This window comes from Lolium rigidum, chromosome 7, assembly GCF_022539505.1.
Source record: "Lolium rigidum isolate FL_2022 chromosome 7, APGP_CSIRO_Lrig_0.1, whole genome shotgun sequence".
NCBI classification, from domain to species: Eukaryota; Viridiplantae; Streptophyta; class Magnoliopsida; order Poales; family Poaceae; genus Lolium; species Lolium rigidum.
In genome coordinates this window covers 189,525,516-189,545,784 of record NC_061514.1, presented here as the reverse complement: position 1 = coordinate 189,545,784, position 20,269 = coordinate 189,525,516, and the positions used below count along the sequence as shown (strand labels likewise).

Genomic DNA, 20,269 nt, shown 5'->3' with positions numbered 1-20,269 from the left:
CCGCCTTATGGGGTTGGCGCCTCGAGGCCCCCTCCTTCCGGTCTTCCGGCTCCGTCCCTCTTCTATGAAAATAGGCCCATTGGAATTAATCCCGGGATTTTCCTGAAAGTTGAGTTTCGCACAAAAACGAGACATCGGGGCAATTCTGTCGAAAACAGCGTTAGTCCGTGTTAGTTGTATCCAAAATACACAAATTAGAGGCAAAACAATAGCAAAAGTGTTCGGGAAAGTAGATATGTTTTGGACGTATCACTCTCCTCCAGAGAACCCTCGGGGATCATATATATATAGTATTTTTTAGGTCAAAATATGCCGGTTCGCGAAAGAATCAAACAAATTGGGCGCAACTGAAAGAGAGGGGGTGGCGTGCCCTAGCAGGGTGGGCGCGCCACCTGGCCTCTTTTGGCCCTCAAGCCTCTCCAGGTCTGGTCCAAAAGCTCATCTTGCGTCTTCTGGTGAAAAATGAAGTACCCAAAATCCAAGCTTAATTTAACGCTGTGTAGGTGTCTGCAAGTGAAAAAATACACAAAAGAGGTTTTTCTGTTCTGTAGAGTTATAAACCAAATAAAGGGGATCATTGGTAAACCCATAAATCAATGTAAACCATGGTATTATCATCATATATGTTGCAAATATATGAGAATTCATGTCCATAAAGTACAAAGTTCATGTATGCATTTTACATGCATCATCAATCCATCGTGAAGACATAAAACACGTTCATTTCAAATGTGAACATGAAGTCTGGACAAAATTGGGGCTTCTATCAACTATCCTAAATGCTTTACAGATAAACATAGCTAGAAGTGTGGTCTTAGAGGAAATCTTGGCAAGTAATAATACTAGAGATGTCAAAGAATTAATTAATCATAACCTTGTCTTAGTACATTTGGTGGATGAGAAGGCAGGGGGTACATGATGAGAAGGTACCACTTGTTACTATTGTTGCAATGTCTATCCGAGTTATAGCTGAAAATATTATAAGGATGTTGAGGAAAACTTCAGTGAAAAGGAAGAGCTCTTGAATCAAACCAAAGAAGAACTATGTTCTAATTAATGTAGATGCAAGTTTCGGTCCAGGAAATTTTGGCGGAGGAATTCGAGTTGTTCTTCAAGATGATATAGTGAGATTTATTGAAGCGTGCAGCGACCCAATACAATATGCTATTGATGCACATACTCTTGAAACAAATGTTGTTAGTAGAGATTTGGCCCTCGCAAACGAGATTGGGTTTGCTTGCATTATCATCGAATTTGGATAAAGATAGAATTCGGAAATTTTTGAATTGGGCAAAACTCGTTTGCGAGAGGCATCAACTCTGAGAAAAATTGTCTTGCTTTAGCTTCCACGATTGAAGAATCTGGTTGTGACATTCTTTGTATCCAAGAAATAAAAAGGGAACTATCTGATATGGATTATATTTAAAAAAAATCCCAATTTTTTTAATAAACTTGAATATCTTCCTTCAGTTGGTGCCTCTGGTGGCCTAATCACAAATTGGAATGGTACTCTTTTGACTAGTGTTTTGGATTTTAAAAATGAGTTCTCTATCTTTGTTAGATTTAGCATTAATCTTACAAATGAATCTTGGATTCTAACAAATGTGTATGGTCCATGCCATTATGACAGAAAAGCAACTTTCCTTGCTTGGTTTTCACACATAGATATGGCTGATGATACTAATTGACTAATTTTGGGAGATTTGAACGTTATGATAAAACCCTCCCATAGAAGTAAACCAAATGGTGATGCGAATGAAATTGTACTTTTTTGTGATGTAATTAGTTATCTTGGCCTTGCTGAACTTCCTCTCAAAATACACCTGGTTCAACATGCATCAATATCCATTTTTGGAGAGACAGTATTGGTTCTTTACGTCCCCTTCCTGGATAGTTTGTTATCCATCAACCTTCGTGTATCATTGGTGAATTCCACTTCATATCATTTGCCCTGTGTCGTTTATACTGGCACAAATATTCCTAGAGCTAAGATTTCCAGATTGAAAATTACTAGCTTCAACATAGTGATTTCGAACAAATTGTAGAGATTTCTTGGAATATTCTTGTGGGATATACTGACGGTGTCAAAAGATAACTACTAAATTCAAAATATTATAAGAAGTATTAAATTGTGGGGGAAAAAACTTCCTTGCTTGAATAATTTCATTTTTCAAGTTAATACTATAATCGATTTGCTGAATAAATTTGAGGAGCTGAGAACATTCTCTCTCGAAGAATGGAATCTTAGAGATGTTTTAAAATCTCATGTAATCACTCTGCTCTAGAATCAGAGAACCTATTGGAAGCAAAGATTAAAGATAAAACAGGGTGAAACTAGGAGATGCCAACACCAAATTCTTCCATACAAAGAACGATCACCAGTGTGAGGAGGCGGCCTCTGCCCGACGGGGCAACGTTCTTCACGTGGCAGCTTGGGTACAGAGAGCTGGGTAGATCCAACTAGACAGACAGCTGCGCGCGAGGCCGAGGCAGCCACGCACACAAACTATCTGAGCTACCGGCCAATTGCTCCTGCGGCTACCCTCCAAGGCGCCAACCCAGGCCCAAGTCCTCTCCTTGTCCCTCCTCGTCTCCTCTCCTCCTGGCCAAACAGACTAATCTCCACCACAGCAACCGAGCTGATCAGCTGAGCTTCGAGGAGGTCCACCGCCACGTACGAGTGGTGCCGCTAGCTCAGCGAGTGATATATACGTCCGGGCAGTGTGCCCGTGTATACACAAGCACAGCTGCAGATCGAGTGTAGTAGCCAGATCAACACAGAGCTGCCAAGAATCCATGGCTTCGTTGCAGGTCGGCGCCGGCGGTGGCGTGGGGTTCTGCTTCGGCCCGTTGGACGGTGGCCGGCGGCGGGCGAGGAGGGCAGTGCTGCGGCCGCCGAGGGCGTCGGCGACGGTGGCGGAGGACCAGGAGAAGGTGAGGCTCGGCGAGTCTAGCGTGGCGGTGAGCAAGCTCGGCATCGGCGCATGGTCGTGGGGCGACACCACCTACTGGAACGACTCCGAGTGGGACGGTGCGTACGCAATTAACTTATTAACCTGAACAACGTACTCATCATTTCATGATACTAGTGGTAACTGTTGCGTCTAGTGTTCTTGAAGAGTTCTACGTCCTCGTTACTGAAATTAAACTGCTTCACTTCATCCATCTTTTCATGACGAGCTCTGGATAATTTTGCAGCTAAAAAGAATTCTACTTTGTTTTTGCTGTACCTGTCTGTTTTTCCTCACAGGGTCAGTCACAAAGTGTGACCACGAAATTAACGCTCTGAAACCCAGGTCATGCTTCCCATGCATCCACAATGTCCAGTCAATTACCTGAAAGAAACCGCAGGTGTAGGTGTGGCCTGGATTTTTCTACAGTAATTTTTTCATTACATCACTAGTCAAGTCAGACGAGTTTGTTTCGTCGGAGTATGCATGCAAGCTTCAAAATTACTTTACCTGTAAAAAATCTAAATAATATGACCAAATTATCGAGGATGTAAATTAAGTTGCCGCTTCACATCACGAGCATACATACTAGTATACTAACTTCAACGACATATCATTTACAAGGATTAGAAAATTAAATTGATTCTTTCGAGTTTGGCATGCAGACAGGAGACTGAAGGAGGCTAAAGCAGCGTTCGACGCCAGCGTCGACAGCGGGATGACCTTCTTCGACACCGCTGAAGTATACGGCACGGCGGTAATAATTGATTATACCTGATTGCTCTCTTCAATCCTGAACTCTGAAGATGAGCACAAAGTTTAACTTTAAATTTTACTTTTCCCTTCAGCTCATGGGAGCAGTGAATTCAGAAAGTCTACTGGGAGAGTACGTACTCACAATCTCACATACATCGTCCATCATAAGTTCATAACAGTCAAAATCACAACATCAACACCTTCGTACTGATCGATGTTCGATGTGTCTGTCTTGTTATGCATGTTGATCGCAGTTTCATCAGAGAGAGGAAGAAGCAGGGGGCAGTGGACGTGACGGTGGCGACCAAGTTCGCAGCGCTCCCGTGGAGGTTCGGCCGCGGTAGCGTCCTCTCGGCGCTCAAGAAATCGTTAGAACGCCTGGGACTCCCCTCCGTCGAGCTCTACCAGCTCCACTGGTCCGTCACTCGCCTCATCTGCTTCTTTCTTAACTTCTCTGAATCTGTCTAGCTCCAAAATATTCTTCAGACTTTCGCTGACGACCACTTGTTTTGATGTTTCAGGCCGGGGCTATGGGGAAACGAAGGTATGAATGATTGAATATCGATTCAAGCACTTGGATTACACGGACATTTTCCTAAGGTGCATGCAGAGACTTGATTGAGTTAACTGTTTCAGGGTACCTTGATGGCCTGGCTGACGCGTACGACCAAGGTCTCGTCAAGGCTGTCGGAGTCTCCAACTACAATGGTAACATCAGCTTGCAAGTCGTATGTCTTATTCAGATAACAACCGGTTAAACACTGTATGTACATACTTTGCAATCAGAGAAACGGCTCCGAGACGCGCACGCGCGGCTGAAGAAGAGGGGCGTCCCGCTCGCCGTTAACCAGGTGAACTACAGCCTCATCTACAGGACGCCCGAGGAGAACGGCGTCAAGGCCGCCTGCGACGAGCTCGGCGTCACGCTCATCGCCTATTCTCCAATCGCCCAAGGTTGAGATCAAGTATTTCTTAATGTTCTCCCTATTTATCATTCTACAGGTGTTTAATTCCAAATTAATCCCTGTGTTCCCCATTCTACAGGTGTTCTGTCAGGGAAATACACTCCGGAGAACCCGCCCACGGGTCCTCGAGGAAATACATACACTCCCGAGTTTCTCACCAAGGTGATACAGTTTGGGTGATATGCATGTTCCATCAAAAAAAAAGTCTGTGAAGTTTACTGCAACTCTGCTCACTGAAGATGGTCTTTCCTTATGTCTTGTACACAGCTCCAACCACTCATGAATAGAATCAAAGAGATTGGAGTGAGCTACGGCAAAAACCCAACTCAGGTGCTTCAGACAGCTTAGTTAATTCTTCTATTTGCATCACTGAGTAACAAATATCGATCCTGAAATACGTAACCACCACGGAAAGAAAACTGCATATAGACAAGAGATATGTGTGCAAGGGACCTCAATGGATTGATGTGGTTTCAGGTGTCTCTGAACTGGCTAACCTGCCAGGGCAATGTGGTGCCGATCCCAGGGGCGAAGAACGCCGGGCAGGCCATGGAGTTCGCCGGCGCGCTCGGGTGGAGCCTAACCGCCGACGAGGTCGAGGAGCTGCGCACCCTCGCGCGCGAGATCAAAGGCATCAAGATGCCCATCGAGGAGTCGTGATGGATCATCACTCTGAAATGTACCACGTGTCATTGTGCATCGCATGATTGATTATCCCAACCCATGTAGTAGAAGTAGATGTAGAAATAAACAAACCGGGCAAGTTTCAGCCGGTGCCAGCCAGTTTTCTGTTAAATTGACATTGTTGGCAAAATGACTGATTTGTGTGTACTATAGTTCTATGGTTTTGCTAATTCTGAATCATGTAAGATTTACGTACTACCGAGTCCGATTTCCACCATTGTTGCAAGAAATCTTCCCGTGAGGCGTGATCCCATGGAAATCATGCTAATTTGTCGCAATATTGAAATATGCACATGCAGCATAGAAATTCCTTCTTGCGCAACAAATCCTCATAAGATTCGGCAAAACGTTAAAAACCCCACAACAAAACCAAAATGAAAAACAAATACACACATGTCTGACCAATGCAGACAACAAAGCAGAAACACATTTATGTCATGAGGAAATTCTCTTGAAGCATACACGCAGACTCTCTACAAAATATTTGAGTACATCAGGAACATCGTACACACTTGGAGCATGTTGAAACACCCTTTACAGCATAAAATTTCCCCAAAAAATCATCAAAAATGGAGGGGCCACCGTCCACCAAAGTTCACTGGCCATGAACTATGTTTGTCAAAGCCTCATCAAAGCTAGATCCAACGATACTTGAGCCATTCCTAACCGTCTCGACGTCTATCTGAGGTTGGTGGCACCGATTTGAGCCCCACCATAATGTTACAGTAGCACATTGATGATGAAATTCTATAAACCATCATTCCTATGGTAGAAGATGTGAAAGAGTGGAGAAGGGGATGAGCAAGAGGAAGGAAGAGGGAACATGTGATGTTCTTGGGACAAGAGTAGAGTCTAGAGATGCTCCGTGTTTAGAAGAGGCGAGTAGAACAAGGGAGAGAAAGAGAGTGAAGGTGGATAGGAGCGCATGGTTTTTTTTTTCTCACGAGAAGACTGTGTGATTTCTCCATGAAATCACCAAACCAGGTTGAATTTAAACATTTTATGCATATCATTACGAAATTTTCAATGTCAAACAAGTTTGAGCCAATTTAAAACTTTTAGATGGATTCTAGTGTGAATGGAATTGGAAATTCAATCATTCGTGCAAACCAAAAAAAAATACCAGTAACTCACTACGGGAACCAGTCAAGGTGCCGACGGCCAGAAACCGTCGGCACAGGCCAATTTGACCATCGGCATAGGCTATGCCGACGGCCACGGTTGGCACATCGTCGTTGGCACAATATTGCCTCGGCATAGATCCATTTGCCGTCTAGAACTAGCGGCCCTTGGCTCGAATTTTTTCAAAAAAAAATTCTCACATGGACAATTTTTAACTCTAACTACACTTAACTTAAGTCAAATTACACTAACGGTCTAACTTCCCAATTGGTCACCCATCCTCCCACTACTTCAACCCTAGCACGTTTAATTTCTTCATTCCTTCTGATTAAGCTTCGAAGAAAGAAATGATACCTTGTTGATAATACTACCATATCAATCATATTAACCCTTGCACCGTGATATCAAAACTCTCTATTATTTCGAATTTTAAATAATTGTTTAAATAAACATCAATTGTTAAGTAATAATAATCTTTATGTAGGATACAATTATTAATTTAGTTTTTTTAAAAAAATATAAATTTCTGAATTTCTAGCAAAAACTAAATCTTCCTCCTTTCATAATTCCATTTGAAATTTTGAGAATCTAAAAACTGGCAACCGGGTAAATTCCGGTGAATTTGGATGTATCTTTTCCCATGATCATTTTTGATATATTATACATTTTTTCGATGTCGTATGCAAAAGATAATGCCATTTTACCTTTTAATAAACTTTTTTTGCAAACAAAAGTCAAAATTCAAATATGTTAATTTCCCCTAATATTAGGTTGCCTAACATACAAGAATCTCAAACGATTTTTTCATTATTTTCTATCATTCAATAAAAACTTAAAAAGGCGATCAGGGTGGGTGTGTAGAGGGAAAAAAATTTAGGCTTATGCCGACGGCTTGGGATAGAGGGCAAACAAATGTAAGGGCGCTACCTCGTCGTCACGGTGAAAACCCCTATGCCGACCTGACCGAGCCTGTGCCAACGGCCATCGTCAGAATAAACTTTCCTGTACCGACGGCTTTCTTCGCGGCCTACCTTGTCCGGGGCCTGTGCCTACAGGCCCGATAAAAAAACATCAGCATAGGTTTTAGCCGTCGACACCTTGACTAGTGAGTGTAATATCACAATATCAGGAATTCCAATGATTCGAGTGGCGCTGGAAACCTTGACTTGGAACAACTCTTGAAGGCCGTGAAGCTGAAGCCGACTACAAGAGTACGTGCGCGTCCGGCTGAGCCCCACGCGCGCGCGCGCGGTGACCGGCGCATCCACGTGACCCGCCCCGCTCTTCCCGTGCCCAAACAAAACGCGCGCGCTTCGCTGCCACTCGCCAACAACACCGCCGCCCACTTACCACGCCACAAGCGCTCCCACCTCACACTCCCTTCCGCCCGGCATGGCCCTGCAGGTCGCCGGCGGCGCGGGCTGCTGCGGCTGCCTCCCCCTGCTCGGCCCGCGACGGCGCGCCGCGGCGTTCCTGCCGCCACGCGCGGTGGCGTCCGATGGCGCCGCGGTGGAGGACGGCAGCAAGACGGTGCTGGGCGGGTCCGGCGTGGCGGTCACCAAGCTCGGCATCGGGGCCTGGTCCTGGGGCGACACCACGTACTGGAACGACTTCCAGTGGGACGGTACGTGCCACCGCGCGGTATCCAGATATAGATAGCCTTCTTCTCAATCAAATTCGGTGCTCTTCTCTTCTTGCCGATCCACCTACAGTTCAACAACTGGCCCATCTTCTTTGGGTGAAACAATCTGGGCACCTCTTCAATTGGGGTCGATTCTGTAGTCGCAGCACGCTGGTTGTTGCATTCCCCTGATGTATGCTTGTTGTTGGCATTGAGGGGGCTGAAATTGCGGTCATACTTCCCATGCATATGCCTGTGAGGTGCTTGGTGCATTGCTTGTAAAAACTTTGTGGGCACTTCTCACCAAGAACAGTAACCAGCAAACTGAAGAAATAACAAAAACATCTGTTTAAATCATGTAAAAATCATCTGTTTAAATCTGCAATGTGAGCCAATTTCGCATTGTTCTTGAGTTGTATATGCACACTGATATCTAATTACTGCTACGTGCCACTCATTTCACAGCTAACATGAACGAGCGCTCTCTGAATTTTGCAGATAGGAAACTAAAGGCAGCTAAAGGAGCATTCGATGCGAGCATCGATAGTGGAATAACCTTCTTTGACACTGCAGAAGTATATGGTGCAGGGGTAAGGATTGATATAGTTCTGGCTGTATTGATTTTTTGCAAAAAAGGCTCATGCTTTATTGCTCATTCTCAAGATCATTTCAGGGCAAGCTTGATAACTTTCTGATTTTGATGTCACTTAGGTGTCAGGAGCGATAAACTCAGAAAGCTTGCTAGGAAGGTACGTCATGCATCATTATACACCATTCCCATATTTTGATAATTAAGTCTCCATTGCGTCTGTTACAAGTTCCCCCTTATTCCCGTCAGGTTTATGAAGGAACGGCAACAAAAAGAAGTGGTTGAGGTGGCCATTGCAACAAAGTTTGCAGCTCTTCCATGGAGGTTAGGCCGGGGAAGTGTTCTTTCTGCACTCAAGAGCTCACTTTCCCGCCTTGGCGTCTCCTCCGTCGAGTCATACCAACTCCATTGGTTAGATCATCAGTATATGGCTTTAATGTTATATTCAACTCTTTTTAGATTGCTGAAACTATTCTTTTCATTTCTTTTCAGGCCAGGGATATGGGGAAACGAAGGTATCCATCAAAAAGATTTATACCTATCGTCAATATTAAATATGCTTTTATGGAAGTTCAATTTCTTAAACCGACTGCAGTGCAGTAAACTCATTTTTCTTGGTCCTTACATGATCCAGGTTACCTTGACGGCCTTGCTGATGCTTATGAGCAAGGTCTTGTAAAATCCGTTGGAGTCTCAAACTACAGCGGTTTGTAAAATCCAATTCTATTTCTCTTTTGATGGAACATGTTATGTTAGTTGCTTGTATTTTTCGTAAAACTAAGCTGAATCACATCCATTACCAGAGAAACGTCTGCGTGATGCTTACAAGCGCCTCAAGGACAGGGGAGTTCCACTTGCTTCAAACCAAGTAAATTACAGTCTGATTTACAGGAACCCTGAGGAAAATGGGGTGAAGGCAACTTGTGATGAGCTTGGTATTACTTTGATTGCATATTCCCCAATAGCCCAAGGTATACTTAGTCTTTTGTTTTCCTGATACCTTTGTTGTTTGACTATAATTAGTGGTCAGCTCAGCTAGCTTCAGGACTTGTGCAATTGTGTGATTACTTCTTATATAGTTTATCAAAATCTTGGTCTGTGTTTTATATGTATAAGCTATATTTTGAAACACAATGCAAGTCTTTTCAATCCTTTTTTTTTCCAGGTGCTTTGACAGGAAAATATACACCAGCTAATCCTCCAACTGGGCCTCGTGGACGGATATACACTTCTGATTTCCTGTCCAAGGTTGCAAAGTGGAACAATTATTATAAGTTTGCTGCATCTTAGCCTTGAACTATTCCTTTCATTTCTGATACTACTATGCTCACTGAAGATCTTCTCATGACATAACACAGCTCCAGCCACTTATTAACAAGATTAAGGAGATTGGAGGAAGCTATGACAAGACCTCAACTCAGGTGCTGTATTCTTTACATGCTTAATTATACAATATTTCTCCTCAAATACCAAGTCTAATTGTGCCAATCCACCTGAGATGAAATAATATCGATATGTGTCAGCTGATTCTTGTGAAGCTGCCCAACTAGGCATCTTGTAGGTTATCCAGATGCAATCGTCCTAACGCACGCATGAACTAAAAACATTTTCTGAAGTTTAACAGCTGATGTATCATTTCTTACCATGCATGATGACTGAGCAAAAAATGTTGTTGTTCCTGTGGTTTGTTCTTTCAGGTGGTTCTGAACTGGCTGATTTGCCAGGGCAACGTGGTGCCGATCCCGGGGGCGAAGAATGCAGAGCAGGCAAGTGAGTTTGCCGGCGCACTCGGGTGGAGCCTGACGGATCAGGAGGTGGAAGAGCTACGGTCCCTGGCGCGCGAGGTCAAGCCCGTCATGGGGTTCCCGGTCGAGAAGCTGTAAATAAATCTGCAGCTAGTTTGTTAGTGGGGAAACCCTCGTGATACAAAAATACAGTCATCTTGACATAGGAGTTGTAATTTTGTGAGAAATGAGGTCGACATGTAAAAAAAAAGTAAGACGTTTTTAGCAAGGAATCAAAGTATATGTACATATCCACGCTCGTCGATCCTGTAGGAAACAAGCTCGTCAACTGAGATTTTCCTATATGCCTAATTAAGTTAAGAGAGGTGCGATTTTAGTTTACCAAAAAGTATAACCTCCATCTTTTCAAAAGTATAACTTCGATCTAATGACATGTTCACATAAATATATATGTGGCATTGCGTTACTAGCTACTCCATCTGTTCTGAAATTCTCTACATTTTAGGTTTAAAATTTGTTCTAAGTAATCTATATTTTAGCATTGTAATCAACAACGACGTAGAAAACAAAGCAGCCCTACTGTTTTGAAATTCTCTACATTTTAGGTTTAAAATTTATTCTAAGTAGTCTATATTTTAGCATTGTAATCAGCAACGATATAGAAAAGGAAGCCTACTGTTCTATTGGATATCATTACTTTGTAGTACTAGTTCATCTGATTTTTTTTGTAGGATGTAGACTAAATCAGAAAAAGATGGTGTACATTACGCTCATATATAGTGTTAGTAACATAGCTGGTAACATCACACACCAAGAAATTTTGGTAACATAGCATGCTAATAAATGAAAAAAAAAGTAAGGTGGTAACTCGCTATGTTACCATAACATTTTAAAAAACAGAAGGCCTCATGGCCCGGCTGTATATATAAAGCCTCACATGGCATCAATAGCGTATCGAGTACATCATTCGTCACCCACACAAGCACATAGTTTCGAACTCAAACATATCCCATACGACACATACTGAGAGGGCCAGACTCACACACATGGCACCTTGACTAAATAGATAGATAGATAGATAGATAGATGTCAAAGCTCCGCCATCACGTGTGCTTTGACCGCGTCCGCGTGTACAGTCTCCTGACGTCGCCCACCAGCAAGTCCAGAAGCTCCCCGTCCTTCCGTCTGACCAGAACCCTCCAGCACTGCATATGTATTGACATTTGATAGAAGACATGAACAAGATTACCAATCATCTTTCCTTCTATAGCTAGCTTATTTCGCGTGTTCCAAATAGTCCAACATTGGGCCGCAAAGGTATACCACACTAGCCTACGGAGTGGGTTTGCCAAACCCTGAGCGGGCACGATGAACTCCCCGGCCCCTGGGTTCTAGTCGCACGAGAGAAGATCCCTCACCCTAGGCCACATCAGTCTAGCGGTGGGACAAGTGAAGAAGATATGGTTGCAGTCCTCCTAGGCACCGCACAAGGAACAGAGACCGTTGAAGGCCCCTGTCTCTTGAACAGCTGCTCCACGGAGGGCAGCCGACCACAGATAAGTTTCCCGAGAAATACCTTTATCTTAGGTGGAAATCAGGTATGTCATACCTCCCCGAATGACATAATCACCGCCTCTTGCGACAGGGGGGGGCGTATATTGAGCTGGTGGAAGAAACGCCAGAGGACTCTAATGCCCATGACACATCATCGTCAGCCAGCTCGTTGGGAAGTGCATGTACTTCCCTGCAGAGATTATCCCACTCCATAGCTTCCACCAAGCTAAACTGGTGTCGGAACCGCATACGTCACTCCACTGGCTCTCCCTCCCTCCAGTACCCTAGCCCCAAAGACCGTAATGAATGGCGTTTCGCAGCAACTGAACAGTCTGGGGAATCTAGCACGGAGTGGGCCTGTTCCCGACCACCACTCCATCCAGAAATAGGTTCTCCTCACACTATGAACCTTATGTTTGGACCCAAGTTTGCAATGCCATTTAACCTTTTGTATAACGTTCCAAAATTAAGAGCCATGGGTAGGGACCTCGCCCGCATATAGATCTTTGCTCCACAGGTATTAGCCCTGATGAGGTCTGCTCACATACCCTCCGCGCCCTGGTAGAGTTTCCAAATCCAGTTCACCATTAAGTCAATGTTCATGAATTTGGTGTTGAGGACCCCCAAGCCCTCCAACTCCTTAGGTTTACACAGCAATGTTATCATAATATCACACTTCTCAAGACAACACTGTAGATTAGTAACATGTGTCTTACTGACATGTCATTTCACATGTAAATGTTAATGCGATATTGCATGTGGAGTACTATGACTTCTCTAATGAACTCGTGTAAATCAATCTTGAAGTTTATTCCAAAATCGTGCCAGCTTTTTCAACACAAAAACACATCGTCATGCCAACAAAGATTTGCATTGTTTGAGGTAAGAAATTCTTCGTGGGTATGAGACTATGAGCACAAAAATCAACGTGTGCCGTCGATGCGCGCGAGTAGGCGGTGACGCACGTGTGTTCCCATCCATCCACGAAAAGTTTGTGCAGCCCTTTGGATGACACCAAAACCGCCTAGGCCTTCGCTCACGCAGATGTCTGATCCGCAAGTTGCAAGGACCAATGAATGTGCGGCCACTTGGACTCTGCAACGTGCATATGGGGAAATAAATTTTATGAAAACCGGTTTCTGCGTAGTATAAATTTTTCCCTGTAGATCAACTCCAGCAAATAACACGAGGTATATATAATAGTTTAGATCTAAAAATAAGCAATTAAATCATTTTGTTTTGTTTTTATAACCCGTGTCAATTTTTGAAGTTGATTCATGAAGATGAATTTATGAACTAGGTCTCATAGAATTATTTTCCGCATTATCGTTGATCCAGCATACACGTCACGGTGACTACACTGTACGTTTCTCTCAACAACAACAACAACAAACCATTGTGTGTGCTCCAACGCCATATTATGTACACCTGCAACACATAATGGGAATTTGGCCATTTGATTTTTTTTTTGAACTTCCTATTGTAGAGAGCCTCCAAAAAGCTTTATGAAAACTTCAAAAGGTTCATAAAAGCTATTTACAAAGAAAAGAAAACTACCCTACAATTAGAAGAGGTTGTCAATCCATGATGAAAAATTGTCGAGTGCACATTTCTTCACCCTAAGCGGTGGTATCTTGAGACGAGCAAAACAAGATTTCCAAGCTCGGAAGGAAGACTGTATCCCTTTGAAAATATTGTGATTCTGATGTTTTCATATATTCCAACAAATCAGGATTACTATTTCAACAAAACAAGGACTTGTGAACAGTTTATTTTCTCGTTGCAGCATCTCAAGGCCAGATCCCGGCCCAACTCTCGGGATATTTGTAAGTAAGACCATATTCTTGTATTGAAGATGCACTCAAAAAAGAGGTGAGACACAAGAGTCCCTTGTGTTGATTCTAGCACGAAGAATAAGCCAACAAAGAACTTGTGTTTTGACATGCATTTACTTTTCCAGATCCACTGGAGTCATTCCATGGAGTTGACGCCGGAGTTTCCTTTTTTAACAGAACAAAGCTTGTCTTCGATAAATTAGATAAACATGGGGTAAGAACTATCAAAGGAGTCAGCATTCCACCCATCTGACTAGAACAATATTGATTCTTCATTTCCCACGTGGCAAGAACTAATTTGCTAATTGATACCTTCGATCTAAAATACCAGATGTAGTATAGTTATTTTTTCTAGAAGATCTAGGTTTATATTGATCCTTAGAAAGCGATTGATGTGGTGATTTACTCAAGCAAGGTCTTGTTAACTTGTAGAATATTCGTCTCACCGGACCTTCGAGTTTACTCGGGGTTTGTGAATCAACGGATGGACATAGGCCAAGGCTAAGGATTTACATACAACAGTGCATACATGTTATAGATAAAATATAAATAATAATAAGCATGATTGTACTTAATTCAATTCAGATTAGATTCTTGGGAGCGATGCGTCCTTATTTACTATAGACTCCAATTGAGCTCGTTATCTACAAACTATTTTCCAATCTATTCACTCCAGTTGAGCTGGTTATGAAGGATTATTAAGTGATCCATGGACCAAAGCATTAAGATTAATGACACCATCGTTATTCCCTAATGGATCTCAAACTACCACCGTACTCCCCCTACTTTCACTGGGTTTTGCTAGAAGCAACATATTACCAATAATCTCACATCATTAGCTTTATCAATCATCAAGGTCTTGGGTGCCTGACAATTCCTAGATTGAGGTAGCAGATACAGATACAATCATACAAATCATAAAATGAAAATTGCGTACAACACCCATGTAGAATTAGATGCACATGATGTTTCCAGGGTAGGCCCCAACCCTCATTCCGTGAGGACTACTCACACATGATAAGATCAACAATCATAAACATTATAAAGGAATTCTTAAGATCAATATGCAATAGTCTTACAATGCCACCAATTGTGATAAGATCAAGGGTACATGTAGGATCTATGGCTAAGGAGAGGGGGAGGATGGATATGGTGATGAAGATTGTGATGGAGCAGCGATTCCCCTCTCCTTAGATGCGATTGGTGAAATGGTTCTCGGGGTGGTTTCGATCTATGTGTGGTGTTTCTTCTATTTGCTCCCTCTCTTCTGGCGGCTCTGATGCCCATTATATATAGGCACCTTCATGAAAGTTGTTCCGTTTGACATGGGGAAGACGGTGGCACATGGTACATGCGCGTCATACGAGTGGGTTTGTGGCCGTATCAATGCTCGCCAAACTCTCTGATGCTTCTCTTTGTGGCCTCTTTGACTTGGGAGTTTTGGCAACTTGGAAGTCTTCATTAATTGCCCTTGATTATGTCCAGAAAATGTCCATATCCGCACAAGGAGAAATACACATCTTTGCAATAATTAGGGATTAGTGGCAAGTTGAGAGACATATTTCATCAATTACTTGACTAATATCAGATTTAACATGGATATAGATGGTTGTTTTTGACATCCATCAACATCCCCGAGCTTAAACCTTGATCATCCTCGAGTAAAAAAAATCAAAAATCATAAGGAGTCTAGTGTTTAGACTGAAACAATAAGAAAGCAAATTCACTTACAATTAGTAGTCGCACCACTTCTTCTTCTTGAAAGCTTCAACATTGATAGAGTAATGACAAGATATCATACACGATTTATTAATCCAAGACAAACACAGTAAATATTTTATAAGTAAGGATAACTAGTCAAACAAGATTCATTCTAATTCCTCTAGTTAACTCTCAGTTTGTTGGAAAAAAATAAAAAAATCATTATTAACATATAAGAGCAAAGGATCATGTCAAAATAATCATAGAAATAGAGTGTCTCATTAGAACACCCACATCATTAAATCAAGGCTTTTCAAACACTTCTTCTCAATCTTTGTCTTTCTAGAATTTCTGCTCTTTAGTAACGAAATGATGCCAAAGCTTAGTTAGTTTAATCAGACTGTGCAGACTAGAAAGGGTACTCGTAGCATATTGATTTCTCGAAGTCACCATTATTCCAACTTCTCTTATAACGCGGACTCATGAGATGCCAAAGTTTACCCACTATATCATTACTGCTACAAGTGCTTATCAACTCAATAGCCAAAATCCGGGAGTTTCCTCCATGAAAGATCATTTGTAAGGAAGAGGAGTTGTTAGCCACCATGGAGTACGACAATTTTGCATGACACACATAAAACTATATCATACTTTAATTGACAAGTTTAACTTTGGGATGCATCTCAATTACCGCTAAGCATTCATTCCTACAAACAAATCATTCTAAGAGTGCTATCAAATCTATCATTAAATCTATGGAGTTGATTACTGTATAGATAAACTCCAAGGACATTTAAACATCACCCAAACCTTTCATTTAGAGACTTTTTTTTCATGATTATTTTAAAAAAATATTTCATTGGCAACACTCGGTTAACTTATAAGAACTAGAGTGAACTCTTACTTAAGTAATTATACAAACACATAAAAGCTTTACTCTAACTATCAAGACTTACTCCCATTAGTATAACAACTCAACAATTACAACTAACTAGCATGTCATTTAAAAATTCAGAAGAGAGAGTTCTAACATACCTTTCACTCGTAAATTCATGTTCCTCTTACTATCTGAACTTGTTTCTTCAAAACTCATATTGTAGCACTCTCTTTGCAAATACTAAAAGCATAAGAGGCAAATGGGAACCACTTTGAGAAAAAGGATAAAAGGAAAAATATTTTTGTTGTTTTGCAGATTGGGATATAAAGAATAGAAAATCGAGTGGCAAAGCTAGGCTATAAAAACTTCAAACAAAAACAAACTAAAAAGCAAAGCAAATAAAAAGCAGAGAGTTGGCACTTGTCCGACACGAGTGTTTCAATGCTCACAAAGAGCTGCAATACAACCTGATTATTACACAAATAAATTTTACCGCACTTATGACTTGGGGAGACATCCTCAAGCTTTTGCAATTATATCTTGTGCTTCATTGTGGTTGTGGATAGTTCCATTAGTTGGACCAATGGTCAAAACTTGACGTCATGTGTTGGGTGCTATCAGGGAGGTTGATGGAGTTGTAGAAGTTGTCAATGGTACCTCCGAGCGTGTAGAGATCTTCATATGTGGCGTAGGGGTTTTGTGGATGCGCATGCTCAAGTCCCCCCCCCCCCTTGTTCTTCCACATCATCATCGTCTTCTAGCTCTTGGTCATGGGGTTGGTCTTGCTCTACATGCACATCATAATGCATGTGTCCTTCCTCGATAGAGAATAGGTTGTTAGGCAAAGGAGCGGGGTAAATACACCTAGCTCCAGGAATAAGAATAAAATATCTACCTTGGAGTTTCTTGACCATGCCACAAGCATTAAGAGCAGGGAAACCAACACGTCACTCACCCAACAGTGGTTGTAAATTACCTAGATCAAGACGCGGGCGTTTGCGTGGACGATGATGACTCATCAACAAGCAATGGGACCTCTCTTTTGGAGAGATTGATGCTTCAAGTAGAACAAAAGGATGGCGCCCATGTTTGGTGCCATGTTGCAGTTGCAATGGCAGCCTTTGCGAGGACTATTGATACGTCCAAAAAGTATCTACTTTCCCGAACACTTTTGCTATTGTTTTGCCTCTAATTTGTGTATTTTGGATACAACTAACACGGACTAACGCTGTTTTCAGCAGAATTGCCCTGGTGTCTTGTTTTTGTGCAGAAACTCAACTTTCGGGAAAATCCCGGGATTAATTCCAATGAGCCTATTTTCACAGAAGATTAACGGAGCCAGAAGACCAAAAGGAGGGGGGCCACGAGGCGCCCACCCCACAAGGCGGCGTGGTGGGCCCCTGGGCCGCGCCGGCCTATGGTGGCGGCGCCTCGGCCAGCCTCCGACGCCCCCCTCTGGACTACTTAAAGGTTTCGACCTAAAAACGCACGGGGGTTAGACGAAATTGCCAGAAGACATCCAGAACTCCGCCGCCATCGCGAAACTCCGTCTCGGGACCAGAAACTCCGTTCTGGCACTCCGCCGGGACGGGGAATTGGAGGAGATCATCGCCATCATCACCACCGGCGCCTCTCCATCAACCATCCATGTTTCCCCCATCCAAGTGTGAGTAATTCCCCCGTTGTAGGCTGAAGGGGATGGTAGGGATTGGATGAGATTGGTCATGTAATAGCATAAGATTGTTAGGGCATAGTGCCTAGTATCCGTAATTGGTACTTTTATGATATTGTTGCAACTTGTTATGCTTAATGCTTGTCACTAGGGCCCGAGTGCCATGATCTCGGATCTGAACATGTTATCAATTCATGATGATATTCATTGCTTTATGATCTTACCTGCAAGTTGTATACACATATTGCTGTCCGGAACCCGAGTCCCCAAAGTGACAGAAATTGGGACAACCGGAGGGGAAGGCGGTGATATGAGGATCACATGTGTTCATGGAGTGTTAATGCTTTGCTCCGGTGCTCTATTAAAAGGAGTACCTTAATTACCAGTAGATTCCCTAGCTAGAGGCTCGGCTGCCACCGGCTGGTAGGACAAAAGATGTTGTGCAAGTTTCTCATTGCGAGCACGTACGACTATATATGGAACACATGCCTATGGTTGTTTAGTACTTGGATACCGTTTTATTATTATCTGCAAATGCCCTACCTTGATTGTTACATGAGTTCTCTCATCCATGCAGCGCCCGTTCATCCATCCCTGTGCCTACAGTATTTTAATCCTGTTGTTTACTATAATCACTACTGCTTGTCTTTGTTACACTGCTGCGATATTTCACTACTGCTCTTGCTATAAAGCTGTTGCTACTCGATAAACTCTTGCGAGCAAGTCCGTTTCCAGTGCGAGCTGAATTGATAACTCCGTTGTTAAGGCTTACAAATATTCTTTGGCTCCCCTTGTGTCGAATCAATAAATTGGGTTTTACTTCCCTCGAAGACTCATTGCGATCCCCTATACTTGTGGGTCATCAACTATATATCTTGTCCTCTTCATTGAGTCTTTAAATTCGGGCATGCAAGGTGTTAGCTATAACCACTTGTAAAAAAACATAGATCGAAGAATGGGCCCGTCCCAAGTTCTTGTGATCGGATCAATCAGCTCCAAAAACTCTAGTCTACACCACTCTTCCCCTAGGAGTAATAATCTTTACGGATGGACTGCTTGGAATTCAAGGGTCGTTCCAAATATTTATATCACTTCCATCACCCATACGCTAAATATAACCTCTTTTAAAAGTCTGGATCCCAGCCCAAATACTTTAGCAAGTATAGGATGGTCCTTTCTTCATTTCAGCATTCAACATATCTACCGAGGGAAGTTTTTTGCTCGCAACAATTGTGCGCAAAGAATCTCTGATTCACATAACAAGCGTAAACATTATTTAAACTTAAGACATACGCCCAAATTTAAATTAATAAAGCCACACATGGCAGAGTCTACAACCATCGAAAGTAACAACCACGCTCATCAAGTCTCATACAACTCCTGAGTCGCACCTGAACCCAAAACACACACCACTAGCCGCAACTAAATCAAAGAGCATTACCACCACACACACACAACACCGGAACACATAGAGGCTGGTGGCAGCCCTCCTCCTCAAGTCGCGATAGAGGTGTGGAGCCATCTGATCTTCCCCACCGCCGCATCCAGAAGTGCTCTATCCTTCGGTCTCACCAATAATGGCCATTGCTGCATACAGATAGTCATTTTAAAAAGAGCGTCAGCCGGTTTGTTAATCAAGATGTCTTCCATAGTTAGTTTTTTTATGATGTTCCAAAGCATACAACATTGAGCCGCAAAGGTAAACGAAACTAGCCTACGGTACAATCCTGACAGCCCATATGAGATAGCTAAAAAGTTCCAAGCCCAGCCAGGTTTCACTTAGGCCGGTGCCAGCGCGGGCGGTAGCGGAGGCGGTAGCGGCGGCGACGGGGCGGGAGAGGGGCGGGAGGCGGGCGGGACTGGAGCGGCGGGCGCTGGCTGGCTCGCCCGGCGGTAGCGCCCGCTACCGCCGGCCGTCGCCCGCGTTGGCGGCGAGATGGAGGCGGGAGCGGGGCGGGAGGCGGGGCGGCGCGTTGGCGGGCCGGGGCGGGAGGTGGGCGGGAGTGGCGGTAGGCGGGCGGGAGTGGGGCGGGAGTGGGGCGGTAGCGGGCGGGAGTGGGGCGGGAGAGGGGCGGGAGCGAGTAACGGCTAGCTGACGTGGCGTGACCTGATTGGTCCACGTCAGCTAGCCGTTGCTGGTTCAAAATTTCAGCTCCACCCCTATAAATACCCCCATTTGTTTCACTCACTCCACACC

At 43.3% G+C, this 20,269-nt stretch overlaps 2 protein-coding genes across 2 annotated transcripts; both read left to right on the top strand.

The window, feature by feature from the left end:
• Nucleotides 1-2,795: 2,795 nt before the first annotated feature.
• Nucleotides 2,796-5,551, top strand: LOC124673986 (uncharacterized oxidoreductase At1g06690, chloroplastic-like; the record flags this gene model as incomplete). Its single annotated transcript, XM_047210028.1, is given in 10 exon segments — nucleotides 2,796-3,031; nucleotides 3,617-3,708; nucleotides 3,800-3,837; nucleotides 3,962-4,123; nucleotides 4,229-4,251; nucleotides 4,344-4,415; nucleotides 4,494-4,661; nucleotides 4,752-4,834; nucleotides 4,940-5,002; nucleotides 5,150-5,551. Coding segments are annotated over 10 exon segments (1,119 nt in total). The 3' UTR covers nucleotides 5,333-5,551.
• Nucleotides 5,552-7,870: 2,319 nt separating this feature from the next.
• Nucleotides 7,871-10,725, top strand: LOC124672397 (uncharacterized oxidoreductase At1g06690, chloroplastic-like). Its single transcript, XM_047208633.1, has 10 exons — nucleotides 7,871-8,102; nucleotides 8,598-8,689; nucleotides 8,811-8,848; nucleotides 8,938-9,099; nucleotides 9,181-9,203; nucleotides 9,323-9,394; nucleotides 9,492-9,659; nucleotides 9,854-9,936; nucleotides 10,047-10,109; nucleotides 10,386-10,725. Exons 1-10 carry the CDS (start codon nucleotides 7,871-7,873, stop codon nucleotides 10,569-10,571), a joined length of 1,119 nt encoding a protein of 372 aa, XP_047064589.1. The 3' UTR covers nucleotides 10,572-10,725.
• Nucleotides 10,726-20,269: the final 9,544 nt, after the last annotated feature.